This window comes from Perca flavescens, chromosome 19 (genome assembly GCF_004354835.1).
Source record: "Perca flavescens isolate YP-PL-M2 chromosome 19, PFLA_1.0, whole genome shotgun sequence".
Classification (NCBI taxonomy): Eukaryota; Metazoa; Chordata; class Actinopteri; order Perciformes; family Percidae; genus Perca; species Perca flavescens.
Window position 1 is genome coordinate 29,726,334 of NC_041349.1, and position 24,598 is coordinate 29,750,931.

At 40.3% G+C, this 24,598-nt stretch overlaps 1 protein-coding gene across 5 annotated transcripts in view; it reads right to left on the minus strand.

The window, feature by feature from the left end:
* Window positions 1-5,078: 5,078 nt before the first annotated feature.
* The window catches only part of ehbp1l1a (EH domain binding protein 1-like 1a), a 50,682-nt gene continuing 31,162 nt past the window's right edge, over window positions 5,079-24,598 (minus strand). For 3 of the 5 annotated variants that reach the window (XR_003690950.1, XR_003690949.1, XR_003690948.1), the window contains 3 exons: window positions 24,477-24,542; window positions 19,107-22,472; window positions 19,003-19,013 (listed from right to left, as the gene is read on the minus strand). Coding sequence is in view for 2 of the 5 variants with exons in the window: in XM_028564423.1 (XP_028420224.1) it covers window positions 17,665-18,256; window positions 18,529-18,735; window positions 18,959-19,013; window positions 19,107-21,774 (3,522 nt within the window). In the remaining 3 variants the exon portion in view is untranslated. Of the gene's footprint in view, window positions 7,732-8,463; window positions 8,579-9,637; window positions 9,712-10,520; window positions 10,621-11,050; window positions 11,163-11,250; window positions 11,295-12,166; window positions 12,207-12,308; window positions 12,819-12,899; window positions 12,949-13,055; window positions 13,223-14,339; window positions 14,434-17,209; window positions 18,257-18,528; window positions 18,736-18,958; window positions 19,014-19,106; window positions 22,473-24,476; window positions 24,543-24,598 lie in introns of those variants that run through there. The other 2 variants (XM_028564425.1, XM_028564423.1) reach the window with 2 other exon arrangements.

A 24,598-nucleotide genomic window follows, 5' to 3' on the forward strand; every position in this document is an offset into this window, starting at 1 on the left:
CTGGGTCAAAAAAATCAACCCCATTTTCTAGGTTGAAATAACCCAGAAATTAGTTGGTTCCTTTTTAACCCAGAAGTTGGGTCACAAATAACCTAACTAACGCCTCCAAAATGATATGGAGAAAAAAAGGTATGACCCTGCCCAACAATTTATTCAACTGGTTTACACTTGACAAAGACATACAGATGGACATTGTTGTTTTTTTTTACAGCCATGAAATTTGTGATTAAACCTCTGCATTCTCATCTCACGCATCCCACTCCTCTGTTAAGGTATGAGGGCCATTTCAGTAGATTTACTCACTAACATTGTTGTGGAAAGACAATAAGCATGGAAACTAAATAGACACTTCCTGCATTACTTCAAATACTAAGTTACTCATCTATTGCGTGGTGGTTTATGGGATGAGTAGTTCCTTCGCTCTGAAATGATGATATGTATATACGTTGTATCAACAGTCCCGCCACACCTCTGAGAGAGGGGGCGTTCTTCTTCTACGGGGGTAGAGAGGGAAGGAGGTGTTCTTCTATTTCTTAGTTAATAGATCCATGTTTAGAGGGTGTGTCACTTTATTTCTCCTACAAATCCTGGTGATACTGTTTTATCATAATGTGATAATATAATTCCATAAAATACACCCCTCCAACAAAAAATACATTAAGTATATATATATATATATATATAGAGAGAGAGAGAGAGAGAGAGAGAGAGAGAGACAACCATATAACCCAGAACATGGGTTACTCTTTGAAAAATAACCCAGCAACCCAAACAACCCAGGAATTGGGTTATAAATAGACTGCATTTATCTAGCACATGTCTAGTCTTAACGACGACTCAGAGTGTTTTTACATAGTACAGGAACCATTCACCATTCACACACATTCACACACTGTGGCCGAGCCTGCCGTCCGAGGTGCCACCTGCTCATCAGATAATCATTCACACACATTTACACTCCGATGCGCAGCATTGGGGGTAACTCAGGGTTCAGTGTCTTGCCCAAGGACACTTCGACATGGGGCCAGGGATCGAACCACCGACTGGCAGGCGACCGCTCTACCACTGAGCCACAGACGCCCCAAGAATGTGTTTGACAATTCAACTTAAGTGGCTTTGAGAAGGTTTACATCTGTAAACTTAACTCAAGTTAGCATGATGTATTTTGTATTGTCGCATTTAAGAATTCTTACTTCTGTTAATTTACTAAACTCTAACTAACTCAAAACCGAATTCATTTGGAATTATCAGTTTACAAATGAGCTTGGTTACCCTTTTTTCCTTATTTTAACAAAATATTAGCCCTATAACCCAGAAAATGGTTACTCTCTGAAAAAATAACCCACAATTTTAACCCAACACAAATAACCCAGAAACTGGGTTGAAGAAATAACCCAGGAGTTTTTAGTGTGTGCCTTTTCTTAGAGTGAAATACTCTGTGTCTTGTATTTAAAGTTTTGTGTTTATTTCTTTTGTATGTTGTTTGAAATAAAACCATTCATTCATTCAAAAATAACAATAATCGACAATTGATCGACAACAAAAATAATCAGTGGTGGCAGCCTTAATAAATAGAATTATACTATATATAACTATGCATACACATATGTACATACACTTTTGATTTAGCCTTCCTGCTCCCCTCCAGCCAGAGGTGGGAGTAAGTCACACAGGTAAGTCACCAGCAAGTCTCAAGTCTTAACCTTCAAGTCGCAAAAGCAAGTCTCAAGTCACTGTGGTGAGAATCAAGCAAGACACAAGTCAAGTCATTCAAAATTCTTAGATCTACCCCAGTTTTTACATTCATAATCAGTTAAAAAAAAAAAAGTGTCGTCATTTAAAGGTCCCATGACATGGTGCTCTTTGGATGCTTTTATATAGACCTTAGTGGTCCCCTAATACTGTATCTGAAGTCTCTTTTATAAAGACCTTAGTGGTCCCCTAATACTGTATCTGAAGTCTCTTTTATATAGACCTTAGTGGTCCTCTAATACTGTATCTGAAGTCTCTTTTATATAGACCTTAGTGGTCCCCTAATACTGTATCTGAAGTCTCTTTTATATAGACCTTAGTGGTCCCCTAATACTGTATCTGAAGTCTCTTTTATATAGACCTTAGTGGTCCCCTAATACTGTATCTGAAGTCTCTTTTATATAGACCTTAGTGGTCCTCTAATACTGTATCTGAAGTCTCTTTTATATAGACCTTAGTGGTCCTCTAATACTGTATCTGAAGTCTCTTTTATATAGACCTTAGTGGTCCCCTAATACTGTATCTGAAGTCTCTTTTATATAGACCTTAGTGGTCCCCTAATACTGTATCTGAAGTCTCTTTTATATAGACCTTAGTGGTCCCCTAATACTGTATCTGAAGTCTCTTTTATATAGACCTTAGTGGTCCTCTAATACTGTATCTGAAGTCTCTTTTATATAGACCTTAGTGGTCCCCTAATACTGTATCTGAAGTCTCTTTTATATAGACCTTAGTGGTCCCCTAATACTGTATCTGAAGTCTCTTTTATATAGACCTTAGTGGTCCCCTAATACTGTATCTGAAGTCTCTTTTATATAGACCTTAGTGGTCCCCTAATACTGTATCTGAAGTCTCTTTTATATAGACCTTAGTGGTCCCCTAATACTGTATCTGAAGTCTCTTTTATATAGACCTTAGTGGTCCCCTAATACTGTATCTGAAGTCTCTTTTATATAGACCTTAGTGGTCCCCTAATACTGTATCTGAAGTCTCTTTTATATAGACCTTAGTGGTCCCCTAATACTGTATCTGAAGTCTCTTTTATATAGACCTTAGTGGTCCTCTTATACTGTATCTGAAGTCTCTTTCCCGAAATTGGTGCAGAATTATAGCCACTACAAGCCAGTCCCACAATGAGTTTTCCTTAGTATGTGCCATTTCTGTGAAATTTTCATGCTATGGGACCTTTAAGTCTTTATTTTCAATATTGCAACAAAACTGTTGCAGCAAAAACTTCATTACAGAGACATATATCCAATAAAGGCAGCGGTGGATTCTTCTCACGTCTAACCACCACTGCCCATCGCGGCTTGCCTTTTAATTTCAATACCTTGAAAAAAGAATACGGCCTGGCTATTACATTAATAAAAAGTCAAGTCCTTTCAAGTCATCTGTCTCAAGTCTTGAATACCAAGTCAAAGTCAAGTCATTTATCAATGTAAGTCAAGCAAGTCTCAAGTCCTCAAATTGGCGACTTGAGTCGGACTCGAGACAAGTCATGCGACTCGAGTCCCCCACCTCTGCCTCCCACCCCTGCCGTCAAATACCTTGTAAACTTTGCAACTGTACTAATCCATTTTTTTAAATATTTTGGGTCAATTAAGCTGTACAGAGCTTCATAGGCTCCTTTAGTCAAGCTGACATACAGTAGTGAAGCATCCTTTACGATTAAAAGTGACATTAAACCAGTTTAAAGGAGGACTAAGAAGGGTTTGGCTGAATTCAAATTTTAACGCAATAAGACGTTATGATAAACTGTGATTTAATTCAACTGAATTATAATTGGTTTTCTGTATTTTGTTTCATGTTTCCTAGCCCACACATCCTTTCTGGCCAGTGTTGGGCAAGACTTTCTCACTTCCTCTTTCTATTAGTTCTCTCTTTAGAAATGCTGATGTTTGCCATTCATTTTTAGAGTATTATTCACCCACGTTCAAACAAAAAACACTGACACTTTGTAAAAGCAGAGTTGATGTATCAGATTCTTAACTTCCTGCAGCATGGGGGTGGGGGGAGGGGGGTGGGGGACAGTAAAAGGTGTTCTCAGTTCCACATTCATACCTGGAAGCTGCCCAGTACAACCACAGTCTGATCTGCTGGGTGCTGAACAACTTCACTGGAGTGGTTGGGGTTAAGGGCCTTGCCTTAAATATCATCAAGTGAAACAAAGGAACAAATGATGACTTCATGACTTCACTCGGGCATTCATTTTTCAGTTCCTGATCTGAAAAAATTATTTAAGACTTGAAGACGTTTTAAGGCCTAAAATATCTTTTAATAATTCTTAAGGCTGCGCGGAAACGCGGCTTCTTCGGAATTCAACCTATAATATTGTTTCGGTACAAGATGTAAATAGACTGCATTTATCTAGCACATGTCTAGTCTTAACGACTACTCAGAGTGTTTTTACATAGTACAGGAACCATTCACCATTCACACACATTCACACACTGTGGCCGAGCCTGCCGTCCGAGGTGCCACCTGCTCATCAGATAATCATTCACACACATTTACACTCCGGGTAACTCAGGGTTCAGTGTCTTGCCCAAGGACACTTCGACATGGGGCCAGGGATCGAACCACCGACTGGCAGGCGACCGCTCTACCACTGAGCCACAGACGCCCCAAGAATGTGTTTGACAATTCAACTTAAGTGGCTTTGAGAAGGTTTACATCTGTAAACTTAACTCAAGTTAGCATGATGTATTTTGTATTGTCGCATTTAAGAATTCTTACTTCTGTTAATTTACTAAACTCTAACTAACTCAAAACCGAATTCATTTGGAATTATCAGTTTACAAATGAGCTTGGTTACCCTTTTTTCCTTATTTTAACATGCCCTGTATAAAGTTTGTTCCCTCACATGCAACAGCTTCTGATAAAAAAAAAAAATAGTGTCCATCTGCAGCTTAAAGCTACAGTGTGTGGTTTCTGAAGCCCCCATGAGGAATTCTAAGACAACAAAACTGTCGGCGTGTCCACATGATACAAGCCTTCCGTGCTCGCACACCACCCCAACCCCTTTTCCTCCACGCAGTTGCTAGTAGCCAAGAAGGACACAGGATTAAAAAAACATGATGTACTCGTCAGAAGAGGTCATTATCTTCACTCGCCACAATCTTCTGAACATAGCCATACTGAGCAATCCAGAGAGAGTTGTGTGGAGCTGATAGTCTTAATTAGCTTTGTAGCAACTCATTTGGCAATGGTCAACTCCAGCCTCCGAAAGCCCATTCTGAACAAGGTCTTTATGGATTCATACTGATACCGATATAATGCAACAGATTTCATTATTTGATACAGTGTTAAAAGAAACTGCATGAGAATTGTGAAGGCATTCAAATCTTTTGTATTTTTCAAACTTTACAAATAGTGCAAATGTAACATAAAAACCACAAATAAAACACACATCAATCATTTGGACGGGTTGTGACTAATTCCCACAGGTGGTGGTCAGAGCTGCTACAACCAGCAGTTATGGCAACATGAGAACTGCAAACTTTTCGACACAAAATATTACATGTCTCTGTTACAGAACATCACTTTTCAGCGCAAAAACAAGCGGCAAGTGTCCTTGGAAGAGATGGAAGCGCTAATTCACTTTAAGCAAGTGTTAATATTGTGCTAACAAAGATTTGGCTTTTATTATGAAGAGACATTCACATCTTCACCTTTTATAGAAACATACATTTGCATAATGTAAAAGTATTTCCAATTGCTTGAACAGAAACAAAATAAAAGAGTGGAGTCATTGAATGTGTTTAAACCCTTAAACCTTATCAGAAACATGTTCCAAATCAGTGGCAAAATAAAAATCCCACATAGTACAATTATGGAAATATTCCTATGTCACTGTCATGAATAATCAGTATCAGTGTACAGATGAATGTTACTGTACTGTATGAACGTTTTCTACACGGATGGAAGTCAAATGCTGCAATAATGAGGGCGATAAGCATTGGTTAAAATAGATACATATCTGTGCGGCAGCTTCTCCAGTTGATATGTCTTGATAATAAATAGTAAAACCTTAAAAGAAAATGAATCCAATAAGTTATTGGAAGATATGTTCCATGGCTGCTTTCCTCGTCCGTGCATTCCATAAGCACCTACATCCTGTCATACAATATGATGTAAACATTTCAACATCTCAAACACCAAAACCAGACTACATTAGAGCTCTCATTTCCAAATAGCTACGTGCGTCAACAACTAAAGTATCCAAACACAAGGGGAGGGCATGACTAAAATCCAGTTCCAGTACCAAGGGGTCAAAACCTCTACAACTCTAAAACACTTTGTGTTTTTTTATCCTTCAGTAAGGCAGCTGTGGTGACTAGTTGCATGTTCAAAAAGTGTAGTTTTCCTTTAGGGCTAGACCGACATTTGTTGCAATATCAACTGGCGCAATAAACACACCGCGAAAGGCTGCGACATATTGCACATCGCATATGTGTTAGTTGAAAGAAAATATCGGTAGACAACTGTCATTCTTCTTTAAGTGCTACGTTTTATATTCAATTCAATGTTCAATTTGTCCATACAAAGAAGGTTGGAAAAAATATTTTAAATTAAACAAGCAGTTGGTTGTATTGTAGAAGAATTCCGAAAGCATCAGAAATGCAGAACTGAATACATTTTAATATCTGTTTATGTATCGCGAGTAACATCGTTACCGCGATATACTTTCCCCATATCGTGCAGCCCTAGTACATACTGTTGTACGTGATCAACATCAGCTTTAACCATGACCACGATCATTCCATAACCATAAGTCCTATTTTATCCCAAAGCAAAACCTTTCCTTAAGCCTAACCATGCCTAAACTCAACCAAACCTTACCCAGGTCAGACAGGAGACACATGAACCCATGAACCCATTGGTCGTGTCACGGTTACGGAAAGGACTGACAAAAGATGTCTTCCTGCTGATATTCCGGCGATGGATCCAAAAAAACATTCATACAGATGGTTTTAGAAGGCAATACAATGGCAAGGTGGGTTTGCTATCTCCCCCCTGCCATGGACACCATAGAGGAGGTGGGGGGGGGAGGATGTTAGCCAGGCTGGCATCAATCATGGGCAACACCTCCCACCCCCTACATGAGACTGGGAGTTCTACCGCAGGTCCTTCATTCACTATTATTATTATAACTAATTCTATTTTTCTATTTTTCTATTTCTTATAATATTTATGTATATTTTTTCTCCTATGTCTACTTAATGTGTATTTGTGTTATTCTGATGTGGGTAAAGAAAATCTGCTGCAGCACAGGACTTCCCCCAGTGTGGGTTTAATAAAGTCTATCTTATCTTATGAGTAACAGTCAACAGGAAACACTGAATCCTCTATGAATGTACTGGCGCTAGTTTGTTTTTTTGTTATCAGCAGGTCCAATCCCAACATGTCCGTATCGCTGTGACACTGGTCAAACCTACTCCCCTTTTTAAAATGGCAGCTCATCTCCTGTAGCAAACATTTCCAGTCTCGTACACACTATCAATCAAACACACGGTTACATTCACAGTCGCAGGTCTGTAACAGTAGACACTAAAAACACAGCACAGAAACTGCAAACCAAGTCCAAACTGCTCTCTCTGAGCCACCGATGCCTTCTGCTCAGTGGGTGCCGAACATCCTGTAGGGTTTGGTAAAACTTACACCATGTACTGTGTACTGCCTTCTGCCTACCGAAGTACCCTCCTTGGGTCAGCTGTGTCTCAATGTCCTCTTACTGCCGACTTCAAACCACACCAATCAGTCTGGCAGCAAGTGGTGGATGACCAAAAAAAAACGACTGTCCCGTTCTTTTTTTGTTGTTGTCTTGACCCGCTTTCTTTCACATAGGTGACTCAGCGTTTTTGGATGGCTGGATGCGGATGGAATCACTGCATCACGCACTTCTCTTTCTGCTGGACAGAATACTTCCGCCTGCGCTGCTCCAGGCCTCGCTCCAGACGCTCGTCCTCCTCCAGAGCTCTGAGGACAGGGACAGAGGAGGAGAGTCACAGGCTGTCTACACGGGATGTCTTTCAGGTGTCCGTCCATCTCACGCGTACTGTCTGACGGGAGCACATACGGACTAGAATGGATGCTTTCACCGCTTTGCCTGACTTCCATTTTTTTTTTTATCTTGAGGTTTTATATTTTTATTTTATTTTGTTGTAAGAAATATTAGTTTTACAACTTCACGTAACAACCGGTCACATGACAGTTAAGTTTAGCGGTCTTAACAGTAAAATTAGGCCGACGAAAAATGGCTGGGTACAGAGCACTGTGAGGTCACAGTCTTTTCAGCGGCTGTTGCAGTTAAGTTTAGCTGACAAAAAGTTCTGTGGCAATGGTTTAGGCACCAAAACGACTAGTTAAGATTTTTTTTTTTTAATTGTGGTTTGGGTTAAAACACAGGCCCCCTTAAGTAGTTCTGCTGGGACACAGACACCTGTTTCCTGGGTGAAAGTCTTGTGTTTTCCCCTTAACTTCTTCCAGGACACGAACCCACCCATCCACCCTCCCTACGCAGATCCCACCGCTCTTATACAGCAGCGGCCAATGTGGTGCATACAGCAATACATATGTGGAATCCAAACGAATTACAGTGCTTTACTTTTCTTAGCTTTTCTTTTTTCTTAGGCACGAACGATCCATGCCAACAGCCTGACAGACTTTATTAAGCCTTCATACAGCCCAGTAAGAGTAAGAGTGTCTCACCCTCTCTCTTTGGCGTCGATATTGTGGACCAGCTGGTCTCTCTGGTTGACCAGTGAAACCAGCTCCTGAAGCAGCAGCTGCTCCCTGTGTTTATGGGCCTGCGTCTTCTGCCACTCTGCAGCACAAAGACAGCAGAGAGGAACAAAGGATGAGAGTGAGTGAGAGTGAGGAGAGGGACCACTTTCTGGTAAAGAAACATTTGAAATGATAGAGAGTACGACCGCATCTCAGCTCGTTACCGACATCACAATTATTTATTGGGATCGTTTATCCATCCTTGGGGGAAATCATTGTATTGCACTTAAACACCAAACTACGGTCCATCCCCCAGTGTGCAAAATAGTTGGTTGGGTGGTTCCATGGGGTCCACAGCAAAAAAGGGGAATTGTTTTTTCACTAAAAGTTTCATTATAATTCCATCTATAAGTAACAATGACAGAATGTATGACTTTATGTATGAATGTATTTTGGTCATGGGTGAATACGCTTTCGGTAATAAGACATACAAGCAAAAATCCTATCAGACGGTGGACCCTGGGACAAAATCTTATCAAATGGGGGTCCAAGGTCTAATCTGTGACAGTTTAGGGGTCATTTCCCCAAAAAACCTTTATAGGTAGGGTCCTAAAAATAAAGCAAAGGTTCCCTGTGGAGCTTTAGACCTCTAGTAGTGCTATGGAAGAGTGGATCCCCTTTCTCTTTATCTTGTGCATGCCGACGGGGACGAACATGCACGTAGCTCTGCTCGTGCTCCGCATTTAAAAAAGCCCCATATAACCCAAACCAGTCCATGTGCATATTAAAAGTCGCTTCTTGGCAAGCTTTGGCCGTAGTCAGCTTGAAATAACGTCAATTACAATTTGTTGAGAGCCATTTTATCCCTCTGTAGAACTGTTTTAAGCTTAACAAAGCTGAGAAGCTCCGATCTATCATTCCCAAAAGGCTGCCTGTCACCCTGTTTGTTAAAAAGGAGAAGTTCTATGTGTGAACTTTGTCTTCCCACAGAGCTGCAGGCACACACATATGTAAAGGCACTCCCCCACACAAACAAGACAGAAGGTCACGAGGAGCACAGGGCAACAATATGAGCATCAACCAGTGTTTGGTGTGGCCCTGTCATGGACAATGTTCTGGAGTGGTATAAAGCCGTGTATGTTTAGCAATAAAGGCGTACCTTCGAGAGCCATGATGTCCCTCAGCTCTTTGTTTAACAGCTCAAATTTTCTTTCCAAGTCTTGTTCCTCCAGCCTGTCAATCACAAGAGATGCATTACAACATAAGTGTAAAAAATGCCCATAATAATAAGCTGTGGCCCTATTAGTCATAGTAATGACTAATAGGGTTTTTTTTTTTCTTATGGTGGGAAGACGGACAAGCCTCATGGGGATGGCACACCCCTAACTGCACTCTGTTTTATTAATCCGGTGTGGACACTATTTGTGTTCATGTGAGTCCATGATCAGGTAAGTGCAGTATACATAGTTCGCTTGGTGAAGTTTAAGCAATACAGTTTCATATTTAGGTACTAATAATGTTCTCCTGTAAGCCCTCTTGTATAAATGTATAAATAACCTTTATTAGTGGCTGTATATTTCATATTATTTTATACATGTTGGTTTGCTTGACCAGGGATTCATTGTTTTAATTGATGATGGGGCAACCATGCCAATTTATTTTAACTTTTTCTAATCTAAATAAAGGGATTTCCACGATAAATTGGTTCATAAAAATGTATCCAAATACAGGAAATGAAGTCTTTGATCAAGGCAGTGGCTCAGATCTGGAGTTGGTCCCCGGGCGCTGTGATTGGCTGCCCTCTGCTCCCTTGAGGGATGGGTTAAATGCAGAGAATGAATTTCGTATATATGTGACAATAAAGTACCTTAAGTACCTTTACCCACTACAATACATTAGACTACACCACTGCTCTGTAATGATCAAAAGCTCCAGAACTGCAACTACTTGTGGTGAGATTGTTTTGTCAATTGTGAATACTATACTGTCAATTCTACACTTCACGTTCATGTTTCCAGCAGGGTTTGTCGTGGATGTCTTACAGCAGCTGCAGATGGTCCTGCCTCCTGATTAAAGCATTCTTCTTGTTGACCAGCGTAAACCATTCCTGAATCAACCGCTCCTCCTCCACCTTGTCACTGCCTGCGGCAGAAAATCACATTACTATGACTCCTCTGTAAGGTATCGTCCTGTTCTTTCTTTCCTAAATTGGGATAATGGGAGTTTCACAGTGAATTATAAATAAGATCAGAACTGCGAACACTAAAACCGATAATTTAATATTAGTCTACAGCGCAGTTGTTTCCATGTGTGTATGTGCAGTATATGTGGGCTGGATATTGTAATGAGGGAAGATAGAATTTCAGTGGCACATTACATGCATCATGTATCTTATCCTCTAGCCCAAAATGAGTAATTGGTGCCTTCAAATTACAAATGATTGCTTTAAATTTCAAAATTGTCTTCCCTAAATTTAATAATATGTACTTTCTTTCCTCAGTAAGACTTTGTAACCCAGACTTCCCTGTGCTTTTCATTTATTCTGCACCCATCTGTAATCAGGTTATCTTACCTGTTTCCAGTAGTTGTCTAAGTTTCCTCTCCACCACACCTGCTCTGTTATCAATATGATTTTGTTCCGCCTCCAGGGCTTCCATCTGACTCAGCACATACTGGTTGGGGTCCTGGATAGATAGAGTAATAATGTTACCTCCAGACAGTTAGGGACAGTTCCAGGTATTCAACCCGACAATGAAACAAACGGTTACTGACTTGGCCTTCTGGTCTTCCCTCCTCAGCCACAGCCTCTGTTCTCTCTGTGAGACAAACACAGATGCACCAAAACACATTTATGAATACAGCAATGCTTTTGTACTATACTATATATTATGTTATTATGTACTATGTTACTACACTACTGCACCTTATACTATGCCTCATATCCTTCACTGTACAAACGTTTCATATTATACTATATTGTGTCAACATGTTACATTAACTTTTGCGTTATGGCCAATGTTTCTCAAACTTTTTCAGACCAAGGACCACTTACCCAATTAAAAAAAAAAAAAACTCAGGGACTACCTAACTGCCAAAATATTCCCAAAAACAATAAGCCTCCTACTTCAACAGTATATTACAAATTACAGCCAAATGAAACGATGGTTTTACTCCCTCGTTGTCTCTGTTGCCATCCTAATGAGGAAGAATGGTGCTGCTTATGCTGAGACATCAGGGAAGCCATCGATCCATCTTGTCAGTTGACAGTAACGTGAACTTTATTCCCCTGTATTTCCTTCAAATGTCACGCTGATCATTTGTGACGTAAATTGGAGGCAATATTGTAAAACAGTTCATATGCTATTATATTAATACAGACAAACACTAAGTAGCAATACTTAATCACATCACATACTGGTGAACAGACTCTGCTGCTATTAATCACACCACTTTGTCATGTCATTTTGTCTCCAAATACTCTCGTATTACTTTATTCTATTCTTATTTTGGTTTATGAATCCCTCATAATTTACTTTCTATACTTATGGTTCTGTTGTACTGATGCAACAAGCAAATGTCCCCGCTGGGGATTAATAAAGGTGTATCTTAAAAGTTTAAAAAGTGTGGATATATTAATATATATGGTAACAGATACTGTATATGATATCTGTCCTTGAGAAGTACTAACCAGTGTCTGACTTTCTTCTTTCATCCTGCCCTGCAACGACCTGCAGACAAAAAGGTTGCTCATATATCACAGATAAGTAAAGAGAGAAAATGTAGTAAAGGAGTTTAAAAGGATAAATGAATAAGGTAATAAGATATCATACCACTGATATGTCTCCTTCTTCTACTGACCCACTCCTCCGCTGTGACCTACGCTTCTTAACCAGATCAGCGTCTTTGACATGAGAGAAACCAGTCTTGGACAGGAAATGAGTCCTTGGTGGTGCCACTGGTAACTGAGCCCCACTTGACCCAGCAACCTGCAGCCGTTTGGTTCTAGGAGGTGGAACGACATCCTTGGTTTTACTGTCCGACTCGGCTGTGCCTGTAGTCCCATTGCTCTCTAGACTTATACCCTCCTCCTGGAGCCTCTGGGCGCAGTAGCGAACAGTTGCCTGGGGGTCCTCTTGGCTCTCCCGGTCCCCTGCTACTGCATAGCTGGACTCGCTGCTATCCCTCTCTATGTGAAGCAGTCTGAGCTCCTGGCCCGTGAAATGGGTGCGGATTTGGTTGAGGTAGGTCATGACAATTAGGCGGTCAGGGACAGCTAGCATGACCATGTCTGAAGGCTCCATCAGTCTGGAAATGCCAAGTTCAGCAAAGCCATCAAAGGCCTGCAATTTGTAGAAAAATAGATCAGCTTAGGAGTTATTAACCAACACATGAAAAAAGTTACAGTTATGCTATGTTGGTACCTTTTTGTTGTTGTGCTTGATGTCATACGGGTCCAGCATTTCATAATTACTACACAAAGAACAAGAAGACAAAATAAACACATAAAACAGCATATGAATAAAGAGGAATAAATGCCTTTTTTATCTGTAGACCATCTAGTTTAAACTGTTTCTTACATCTTTTCTGGTTGAAAGTGATGTAAGATGGCACAAAAAGCAAGGCCGTTCCTCCAGGAGGTGCTGAAGTTGGTGATCTTCACTCCCTTGTGATCCTGTGTGACTTCCTGACACCAGTCCAGTAGAGACTGACTGGATGTCACTAAGCTGGGACTGGGCGAAAAGCTCTGAAACACACACAATGACAATATTGGGAGATGATGTAATGATGATGTAATATAAATTAGATTTAAGACACCACAGCAGGGATCTTCAACAGGGGGTCTGGGACCCCCAGAGGGTCCTCAGAGTCAATGCAGGGGGGCCTCCAAATTATTGTTAATTGTTGTGTTGTTAAGTTTTTTCAAAAATGAAAAAAGTCTTAACATGAATCTAACATATTATTAGCAAATATAAATCCCTACTGATGATAAACATACTGGCCTATAGGTAAGGTAGTCACTAAGATAGCCATCCACTGTACCACATGTATGTTTTAAAATGTAAACATGATTTATAAAATCACAGCAACACTTATTAGGCTTTTTTAATAGCTTAGTATAATATGCAAAAAAGGTATGTATAAAGGCTTTAGGCCACCCTACACGTTACTGTAGGCCCAGTTTATATGCAACTTAATTTTATACAATATATGGGGTCCCTGCTCTATCTTTCTCTCAGTTAAGGGGTCCTTGGCTTAAAAAACGTTGAAGACCCCTGCACTACAGTACATAGAGTGAGTCAGAGCTTGTATCGGAATAAATGCCCAATCACTGTTTTGCAGTTGCGTCTTTTTGTTATTCTTGTTAGGCAACCACTGTGAAGTTAATGGCGTTGGTTGCTTTTTCCGCTCTGTGTTGAAGTTTTTTCAACTCGAGGCATTTAGGGTGCTTCTGTACAAACGCAATGTGCATACAGCGGAAAAACGTGAGGCGCCCTCATTAAAAACAATTACAAAAAGCCTCCCCAAGCTGCTAAAACATGCTCCGTCCCAAAATATTTGACTGTGAAATATGTAGCATTATTGCCAATTAACAGAGCTAGTAGACACAATGCGATATTAGCATTGATTTGGAGTTGTGTTTTCTGTCCACCTGTAATGTAAGTCCAATATTAACTACACTTTCCACTTTCTTCACCAGCTAGTCACTCACGGTGTCTGACTACTGTCTGGAAAATTAGGTTGTTGATAACAGTTTGCAGGTCATAAAACCAAAACAATGAACGGAAAGAGGCTAATTCTTTGAAGTGATGGGGAATTGCAGAATTGGTGATAAGTCCTAGGTAAGTGCAGCTTTAACATACTTCCAGAGAGGCAGTCTCATCTGGAGGTATTTTATGAGGTGTTATTGGTTCATCGGCTTGGTGGAGGCCAGCAACTTGTGACTTCTCCCTTTGCCTGGAAAGACAAACAAAAAACAAAGCAAAATGAAAAATACATTTAACAATTTTTCTGAAAACACTGTCATGAACAACAAAATAATGATTATTAATGATTCTGTATGCATGTTATGATGTAGGTTATGATAATCAAAAAATACATGGTCATTAGAATTTCTATTGTGTAGAGAGTTAGTCAGCTACGAGCTCACCCCCCACACCTTAATGTATACTGACTAATCTTACCTTTCTTCCTCTAAACAACCAGCATCTACATCTACCGACACAAAGCCAAAGTCCAACTCTTCATCCCTCATTTCCTTCTTTGAGTTTATTTGCATTGGTTCACTGTCTTTATCATCCTCTACATGCAGCCAGTCATCCTGAGACGATGCAACAGTGGACCTATCAACTTCTGTTTCCAGGACTTTTTCGATGTCGGTTTGCTCAGACACCGCCTCTGCAGACTTCTCTGAGTCATCTGTGAGAAGAGGTTTTTCTGTAAAGGTCCAGCCTTTCATGATTTCTTCCAGGGCCTTCTCATTATCTTCTACAGAATCTGCCTGAGGAAATTCCTCTTCTTCCATTGCTTCTAGCACTTCCCGTTCCAACTCTGACGCAACGACATCTTCTCCTTGGATAGTGACAAAACCTCCTTCAAAGATCACACTTGAATCCAGAGATGTTGAGCATTCCTTAGTTTCCTTGCTCGTGGCGGGTGTATCCTCTAGGTTTCTCTGAAAGAATTCCATCTCTTGGGGGAATAAATTGTCTACAGGTGGAGTGCTTTCTGAATAAGTGGCACTGAGACGTTTCTTGGCCCGTGGCAATGGAAAAGGCAAGCTTGACTGTTGATTATGTTGGACTGATTCGTGACCAGTGGTGTCAGTAACTGTGTCTGGCAGGCAGGGAGACGTAATGATGTCATCTGGGAAAGAACCACTAAGACGCTTCTTTACTCTTGGTTTTGGTACAGGCAAGCTTGAAGCTCCTGGTCTCTTCTCTGAAATATGCCCATCCTCTACTGGAACACTGCTGTCAATGGTCAATCTGTTTCTCCTCAACTTTACAGGCACCACCTCTTCTGTAGATGCAGAAGGTTGATCACCCAGAGGAAGAGGAGGGGAGCCTTTGCTGTGTTGCATCTTTGGCAATTCTTTAGTTGTTGGGGAAATGGATGAAAGACCACCCTGCGTCACTGCCTGTGCCTCGTCTCCATGGGAAGCCTTAGATGTGGTCTCCATAGCTGTAACATCTTCTGGGAAGGAGCCACTAAGACGTTTTTTCACACGGGGCTTTGGGATACGAAGAATTCTTTGTTTGTCCTTTGCTTCTGCTATCTCTAATGCATGCTCTGATTCCTTAGAAGATGTGATGACGATTGTATCAACAGATGTGTCACCAACTACACTAGACTGCTTTATTTCTTCCATGCCAGTGTTGACAATCTGAACTGCTTTTACACACTCTTTGTCACTGTCAATTTTGCCAAATGTGCTTGAGGGCAACTTGTTGCCACGTTGTGGAAGACGTATCTTCTTAATGATTGAGAGAGAAGCAGTTTGCTCAACATTAAATACTTTTGATATTGGCTTTAGGGTGATGCTCTCAATTTTTTTTGAGTGTGGAATTACGTGAGAAGAGGCCTGGACAGATGTATCAGTGTCTTTCTTGGGGCATTTTGGTGTACAAGAGGTTTGCTCAGTGTCTTTTGAGCAGACCAGTTCTGTGTCTGCCTGTCGAGAGGCACTCTGCACAAAATCTGTTTCCTGAGAGTGTTGTTTGGTTGTTTGGTCTTTTGAAGGGATAATTTCAGTAGTTGTTTGACCGGGTTTATCAAGGCTCTGTAAAGGGTCCAGAGCACCTGAGACATCAGAGCTTCTCTCGCAAGGTTGAGGAGGAACAGGATCCGTAGTTTTCAAAGCAGAACTGACTTTCAAATCTTGTTGGCCATTAGCTTTTCTAACAGATGTCTGTCTGGTGCCGCTGTCTTTTCTCCTCAGAGGCTTGCAAGGGGCAGTTTTCTGTGGAGTTTCAGGTGGCAAACTGCCATCTCTTCTTTTGACACGAGGAGGCGCAACAACATCCACGGATATTTGCACGGATTCACCTTCACTTTTTTGTCTATGGTCACCTGTGTATGGTGTAACTCGAGCACTAACACTTTCTTGGGCATGATCATTCTGAGGTACACCAAGAGGAACACTACTGTCTTCTTTCTTTATGTTGCAAGATGGGGCAGTGGCAGGTTGTGTCTCACCAGTAGCATCTTTTTTTACAGACTGAACTGAAACAACTTCAGGGAGGGGCTTGACTGACAAACCATCAGATTTTTGTTTGTGGTCTGGTGTTAAACTATCCTTCCTTCTGAGTGGTCGTAATGGAACAGTGTCTTTTTCATTATCACACCCTTTCTGTTGAGGTTCTGGAACTTTTCTCCTGGGCTTTCTGCCTCGCTGAGGGACAGTAATATCAGCTTGTGGGTCGGAGGGTTTGTCCTTGAGTATCTCTCCATGTACATTGGCATCTGTCAGTGACTCATTTGTTGTAGGCTCCAGGGAAGTGATAGAAATGTCTTCTATGTTTGTTTGTTGGTGGCTTAAGGAAAAGAAAGGACAAGCTTCAGAATTTGCTGTTCTTTACTCTGTCATATAGTTGTACCATGCACCCCATCTCCAACCAATTCATCTGCTCAGCCAAAATATATATATATATATATATATATATATATATATATATATATATATATATATATATATATATATATATATTATAACACATTGTAAAACAAAACTCACAATCACTTATTTTTGCTTTCTTTGTCTACATGCACTCTGCCATTAAAACACAGAGAGCACAGCAGAAACAGCAGCAAATAAAAGACACTTTTTTTATTTAACCTTTATTTAACCAGGTATAAAACTCATTGAGATTAAAAATCTCTTTTTCAAGAGTGTCCTGGCCATGACAGGCAGCAGCACAATTAACATGGTTGCAGACATAAAACAAACAAAACAAATTGAGACACAAGACATAAAGACAAAGTTGCCCTAAGATTACAACACCATGTAAAACATGATAAAAAAGCAACATTACCATTCCACATCACTATTCCAATCTTTACAGTCATTACAAAATAGTTGACCATCACAATTTCCTGAGTAGTAAGCAATCATAAGCAGAACTAGAGAAAATGTTATCGCCAAAAATGCAGAACATGTACACTATCACACCGTGCAACCAAACACACTCACCCTTTATCCAGCTGTAAAGAAGTTGACATGGTTCTACCCTCATCCTGTTCCGTCTCTGTCTGGTGCCTTGCTAACAAACTTTCAATGTATACCGATGTTTGAACAGAATCCTGCCCTGTGAGTGGCCTCTCCTTTGTGAGCCATTGATCAAGAGAAGCCTTTTGTTCCGTTACTTGTTCACTATCTTCCTTTGATATTTCAGTGATATCTGCCTCTGTCAGTGGTGGCCATTTCTTCATGCTTGCACAAACCAAAAACCCATCATCACTTTTGGTAGTTGGTGATGGAGACACTGATGGATCACCTAACAAGTCCCACATGTAAGGCTCAGTACTTAATGGAAATTCAATGTTATCTTTGGTTTGAATTTCATCAAACTGGCCCTCTATCTTCTGTATGGTAGTAGTGTTATCCGCAAAATGTGTTGAAAACTTATCTGAAGGGGTCAGTGTCTTGTCTTTCAGATCCATAGAAAAGGCAGCCTTGGGTCGGTGCTCCACCTCAGCTAAAGTAGAGCTAGACGGCCCCAACATGGATGCTACTGTTTCATAACTGTGAGACATGGATACTGTAGTGAGTGAGTGTAACCTGGAACCATGCAAAAACAATGGTTTCAATAAACATATAGCTAACTACAGAAACCAGTCAACATTGGAGAAAGTAAAAATAATCCATGCAAATGCAGTCCAGTTTTTACTTTACCCCAAACTTTAAAATGTCAAAATCTATATTTTAAAACAAAATGAGCTTGATGTATGACAAAGTGGAGCATGAAATATCTTCATTTAGGGTTACAAATAATCGATGCACCCTATGTTGCATGCTTCACACTATTAGTTTCAGACCAGTCTTACACTTACCCTTTATGGAAAACACCCACAATAGCATGTACTAATCCTGATGCATCTTCCTCTTTTGCTGACAAAGAGGATTTTGCCTTTTTTTCTGTAATTGTTCCCTCTGCCTCCAAAACTTCCCAACCCAAGACTCCCGCTGGCTCTGATGTGTCCAACGGTCTCTTCCCTGTTAGGGCTTCCTCCCCTACTATCCTCTCTATATGGGATTTGCTGAGGACCCAGAAACAAAGCAGTTTAAGGCGTGATCCATAGAACTCAGGCAGCAACACAATGATAAATGTAATGAAATACAGAGATGCTGAAATGTGCCATTCACTGTATTATCAAGTTAATAAAGCTACTGTGTATTGGTCCAAACTGTCTGTGTTAGGCAAGCACTAAACTGACCCCTTTCACAGCAAACAATGCAAGAACCCCAGGCTCTTCTACTCACCTGTTATCTACACAACAGTCTATGTTTGGCTTTGCACTGCCTTTGAATTCCTCCTCTGTCATAGAAGCAAACATAGTAAAATACATGTAACGAAACAAGACAAAGAAAGGTGAATGTGAACTCAATCTTCACACTGTGAATGTCTCACCATATGCAAGTGCTGTGCTGGTGAGGCAAATAGATGTGGAGGGGACACCAGACATTCTTGGGTCTTTGAGATATGACTGAATTGACTGCGTATGAGGCAATTCTTGTGATGTATGCTTCTCAGTAGAACAAGGGTCTGGAATAGTCATTGTTTCATTCTCGGTTGGATTCAATTGTAAAATGCTGGGGAGCCCAGGGATTTGAGTCAAATGTGGACATGATGGAGCCAATGCTACCATGTACTTCATTTCATCTTGATCATGTTTATCTTTGGCTGGGAACTTTGCTATGACACAAATCTTCTCATCCTGCAGCTTCTCTAACAGGGACTTATGTGTTGTCCTAGTTTGTATATTTGTACATTCAGAGCTAAGCATCCTTGCTGATGGAAAACCTGGGACACATGAAACACATGGAGCAGATGTGTATAAGCTGACCATGTTTGGCGGTCTGTTTACAATTTGAGCAGAAGGAAAACCACATACTCTGGCCTCTTTTGGGCAGGATGTCACTAATGTCACCATGCCTTTGGTGTTGTAGCAATATAGCTGGTCCTGTCCAGCAAGTGACAAAATCATGTGTGCCCTGTTCTCCTGAGGCTTTATTAAAATTGGTTTTGTTTCATTTATCCACCCTGTGCTTGTAATTGTAGTCATGGATGCAAACCCTTGGAGATTTGAAGCGCTAGAGCAGCAAGGTACAAAACGTATGATATTGGGTTCACTCTCTGATTTGGTTTGAGATGCAGAGGGGAACCCTGGGACCCTGGATGCTTCTGGGCAAGATGGCGCTAAAGCAAACATTTTCTTTGCAGTTCCTTTGTCTTGATTTGAAAGGTGTATCACAAAAACAGTTTCCTTTAGTGGCTTATCACACAAAGTGGGTGTTTTAAAAAGCCATTGGAATTTTGAGGCCCCTTCAAACGATGCAAATCCAGGAAGACTGGATACTTTGGGGCAAATAGGTACAATCCTTAGCATATTGTATTGCGGGACAGATGGGAAGCCTGAAATCTTTGATGCTCCTGGGCAAGAAGGAACTAAAGCAAGCATATTGCTTTGTTTGTCTATGTTAACTGGTGAGCTGTTAATCCTAAACTGATTGTTCTTTTGTGGTCTGTGCACCAGTGAAACCAGTTCAGTACCCCATCCCTCTTCCCTGTGCCCTTCAACTGATGGAAATCCAGGTATGATAGAAACTAGGGGGCACAAAGGAAGGAGGTTGACTACATTTTGGCCATAATACACGATTTTGGGATTCGGAATAGATGGGAAACCAGGGATGCTTGACACTTTAGGACAGGATGGTACACATGAAACCATATTCTTCATTATCTTTTTGTTGTCATTTGATGTGTCAAATATGACCGTCTTCTTCGGTAGTCTCTTCAGCAATGAACCCTTTTCTGTTACCCATCCTACACTCATATTCCCATCAACTGATGGGAATCCAGGAATTTTGGAAACTTGTGAGCACAATGTAAAAAGGCTGATAATATTCTGTGCACTGTACACAGTTAGGGGATTTGGATGAGAAGGAAATCCTGGCGTCCGTGCCTCTTTTGGGCAGGATGGTACAAGACAAAACATTGCTTTCATTGCTCTCTTATCTCCTTGACATCTGTCAATTGATGACACCTGCTTGTCTTTCAATCTTGGTTCAAATAGTGATTCCCTGCTCTTTGTCCACTCTTTTGAATTATGAGATGATGGAAATCCTGGTATTTGTGACACTTTTGAGCATGAGCTTGAAAGACTGACCATATTTGTCATGTCAACAGCATTAATTATTCTGGATTTTGGTAAAGAGGGGCAGCCAGAGATGAGTGATTCTCTTGGGCAACTTGGTGCAAGAGACACAACTCCTTTCATGTCTTTGTCAATTTTATCGTACTCCAGTAGTAAAACAGGCTCTTTTTTATTTTCCTTCTCCCATAATGGTTTATGTATAGTGTTCCAGTCTTTGCCATCAGCTTTCTGCATTGAAGGAAAACCAGCCATACTTGAGGCGGCCGGGCAGGATGGAAGGAGATTGACGCTACTAAATGCATTATAGATTACCGTAGGTTCCAGAACAGATGGAAGTCCAGGGATACAAGCTCGTTTTGGACAAGTTGGTGCTAAAGCTGACATGGCCCCCATGTCATCATTGTGAGGTCTGTCTTCAATCATGACTGTTTTGATTTTTGGCTGTTTTACCCCTATGGGTGTGTAATCTGTAGCCCAGATTTTGCTGAAATGTTCCATTAATGATGGAATACCTTCAATACAAGAGGTTTTGGGGCAAGAGCTTAAAAGGCTGATCATATCTGATCCATGAAGTGCTACAGTAGGTTGTGGAATTAAGGGGATGCCTGCTATGCAAGAATGTTTTGGGAAAGTTGGTACCAAAGCTCCAATTTTCATTTCATCCTTCTCTCTTGGTGACACTGTCATGACAACAAGTTCAGTTTTTATTTTCTTCTCCAAAAGTGGTTCCTGTTGAGATACCAATAATCTGTTATTGGCTTCATGGATAGATGGTGAACCAGGTATATTGGATACACTTGGACCGCCGGGATACATATTCACCATATTTGGTGGTCCATAAAAAATTAAACTGTATTGTGGTAGAGAAGGGAACCCTGGATTTCTGGCCTCTCTGGGGCAAGAGGGTACCAGAAAAAACATTTCCTTCTTGTTCTTTTCATCATCCTTTGATGCATACGTTGGTAATATTTCCTTAATTTTTGATTGTTTCTCACAGATTGGCTTTTGATCTATAAGCCAGTGTTTTTCTTTTTACAGGCAATTTGGACGGCATGCCAGCAATGTTTGTCACACCTGGGCAGGCTTCCAAGAAAGTGTACTGTTTATACTCAATTTCAGGCTTCACATGATATGGCACACATTGTGCGCAAGGTGGGGAAGACTTTTCATCCACTAATTCATTATCCCTTGAAGGAGTATCCCAAGTAGACTTGCTGTCCAGTAGGCATTCGTCTATTTGTTTAGCAGTAGCAGTGAATTCAAATAGGGTGCTAACTGTTGGCCTCATTGGCAATAGATCTGCAAACCCAGCTTCTGTATTTGTCTTTATTCCATCACCAGTGTCTAACATCATGGAAGGGAGACTGACAATTTCCATTTCTTCCTCTGATCTTCTAGTTACCTCTGTAGATACCTTTGGTAGCTCCTCCCATATTACAGTCTTTTGTGTAGGATATTTTATTGTATTGGCCTTTGGAAGCTCCTCCCATAGTATGGTCTTGTTTGTGGGATGTTTCTTTAACTGCTGCTCGGCATTCTTTATTTGGGTTTGGGATGCAAGTTCTTCTGTACCAGCAACAATTGTGCATGATGGCTGTAGTGAAACCATGTTTTCATGTCTAAAGAAAAGGTAAATACAAAGTTACAGTCAAGCTTTACTGTTGTAAGATGCCATACCATTAGCTACATTGTAATTCTACATATTGTCCACACAATACAATGCAAGACTGGTACAGTGTACCTAAATCAATTAGTGAGAAAGTAATCAGGTCTTCACAGTATAGTATCAACTAGTTTGGATTTTTAATTGGATACAACTACTCAGCATTCTTAAAATAGGTATTTTACTCTCATGCATGCTATTTCAACAAATACTATTCACTCCAAACAGCCTGTATTAAAACAACCCACCACTAGAGCCAAAAACCTGCACTGCACAAACATCATGCAGCATTTGCTTAGGTTAAAATACAGTTAAAACAGCCAGTGCAGTAAAGCCAGTGTTATTACAGAGTGAAAAACATTCAATAATTCAACAGAAGTATTCCTCAAAGTATATTCTGCTAATCAGGCCCGGATAAACACAATGTGGTGCCCTATGGTGCCCCTTTCCTCCCACTTTACACATAAAACAGTACAGTTTACTATAGGTATAAAGACCTCAGTTTTCCAAGTCAAGTTTTTTTTCTTTCTTTAAATTTCACACTTGAAAAATAAAACTGCCACAGTTCAGAAGACTCAAATATTTAAAAAATTATATTTCTCCAAGCGGTAATTGGCACATGGTTGTCAGGATGTGTGGGTGGTTATCGAAGTGTACCTTTCAGCTGCGCTCAGGGGAAATAATTAAAGTATATATATAATATAATATAACATTCATACAGATATACAATGTCCTGGTCACGCTACACTGCTGGAACGCTCAATAGCAAACCATTTTTCTCACTATCACTAGCGATACAATTTGACTATGAAAGGCGAAGAAATTAAGCTACCTCAAGAGGACATTATTACTTAAAACTAGGGCCGGGCGATATGGTTGAAAACTGTATCACGATATAAGTTTTTCATATCGGTCGATATCGATAATTATTGATATTTTTTATGACCTATTTAAAATAAGGACCAGGAGAAAAATATATTAAATTTAAACATTTTTATTTTAAACTTAACCCTGCTCTGATTATAATCCCCTCAGTTATAAAAGCAGAAATGTCAACACAACCATGGAAAACACTCAAATAATTAAAATGTAAACAGGTCTAAAATCACAATGAACACTTAATTATCTCTTAACATTAAGGTGCAAAATTAAAGAATAAGTAAGAAATGCTTAATAAAGTGTCATAAAATAGTGCAAAGTGTTAGCTAAATATAAGAAACCTGAGAAGGAACTATTTTCTGCAGGTTTAGTGCTAAGTTGGTAACCTGGCTTCTGGACAGTGCCCAGCATGTATCTAACTTTCCAGTCCACGCCGGTTCTGTTATTGATGAAACATGATACTGTTACATGATTGGCTGTTAGAGTGTCACTCCCTACGTTGCTAGGTTGCCAGCGAGTGAGGGCCTTTGTTCATGCAACCAAACTTGATTCACAACCTCTGGTTTCTTCTGATGAAGAAAAACAAGTTATCGAACGTTTTATCGACCGCATTTTCTATTGATATTGATTATGTGTCTATCGCGATACATATCGTTATCGTTTTATCGCCCAGCCCTACTTAAAACCATACAACACATATCACTACCCCTAGATCAAACTGACAGAGCCCATGTATTAGCCTCTCTCATACTTACCCACTCTCAGAGTATCTAATGCACTTTTGTTCCACACTGTCATAACGTGTAGTAGTAATGACGTCTATTGACAACGTTTTATTTGACTCTTCTAAGGGCATGAAACCATGACCCTTCACAGTGACTACAGCAGTCTCTACTTCTTTGACCTTCTCAAACATTGATAGTTGTGTTTCTTGAATATCCTTTTGACCCCAGGGGCTGAACAGCAACAGAATTTATGACACAACAAATGCAAAATGTGCAGTCAAATGGTGTTGATATAAAGCAAATGCATTATTGTGGAAATGCATCACTGCATCACTGTGCAAACCAAGGCAACCCACCTCTTCCTAACACTCAAGAACAATGGCATGTCAGGAATGGAGTGCCACATTCTGCAATGCAAGTTTCTGAAAACAGAATTGACAAGCATATGTTTCAAATCTAAGCCGCTGACATCACATAG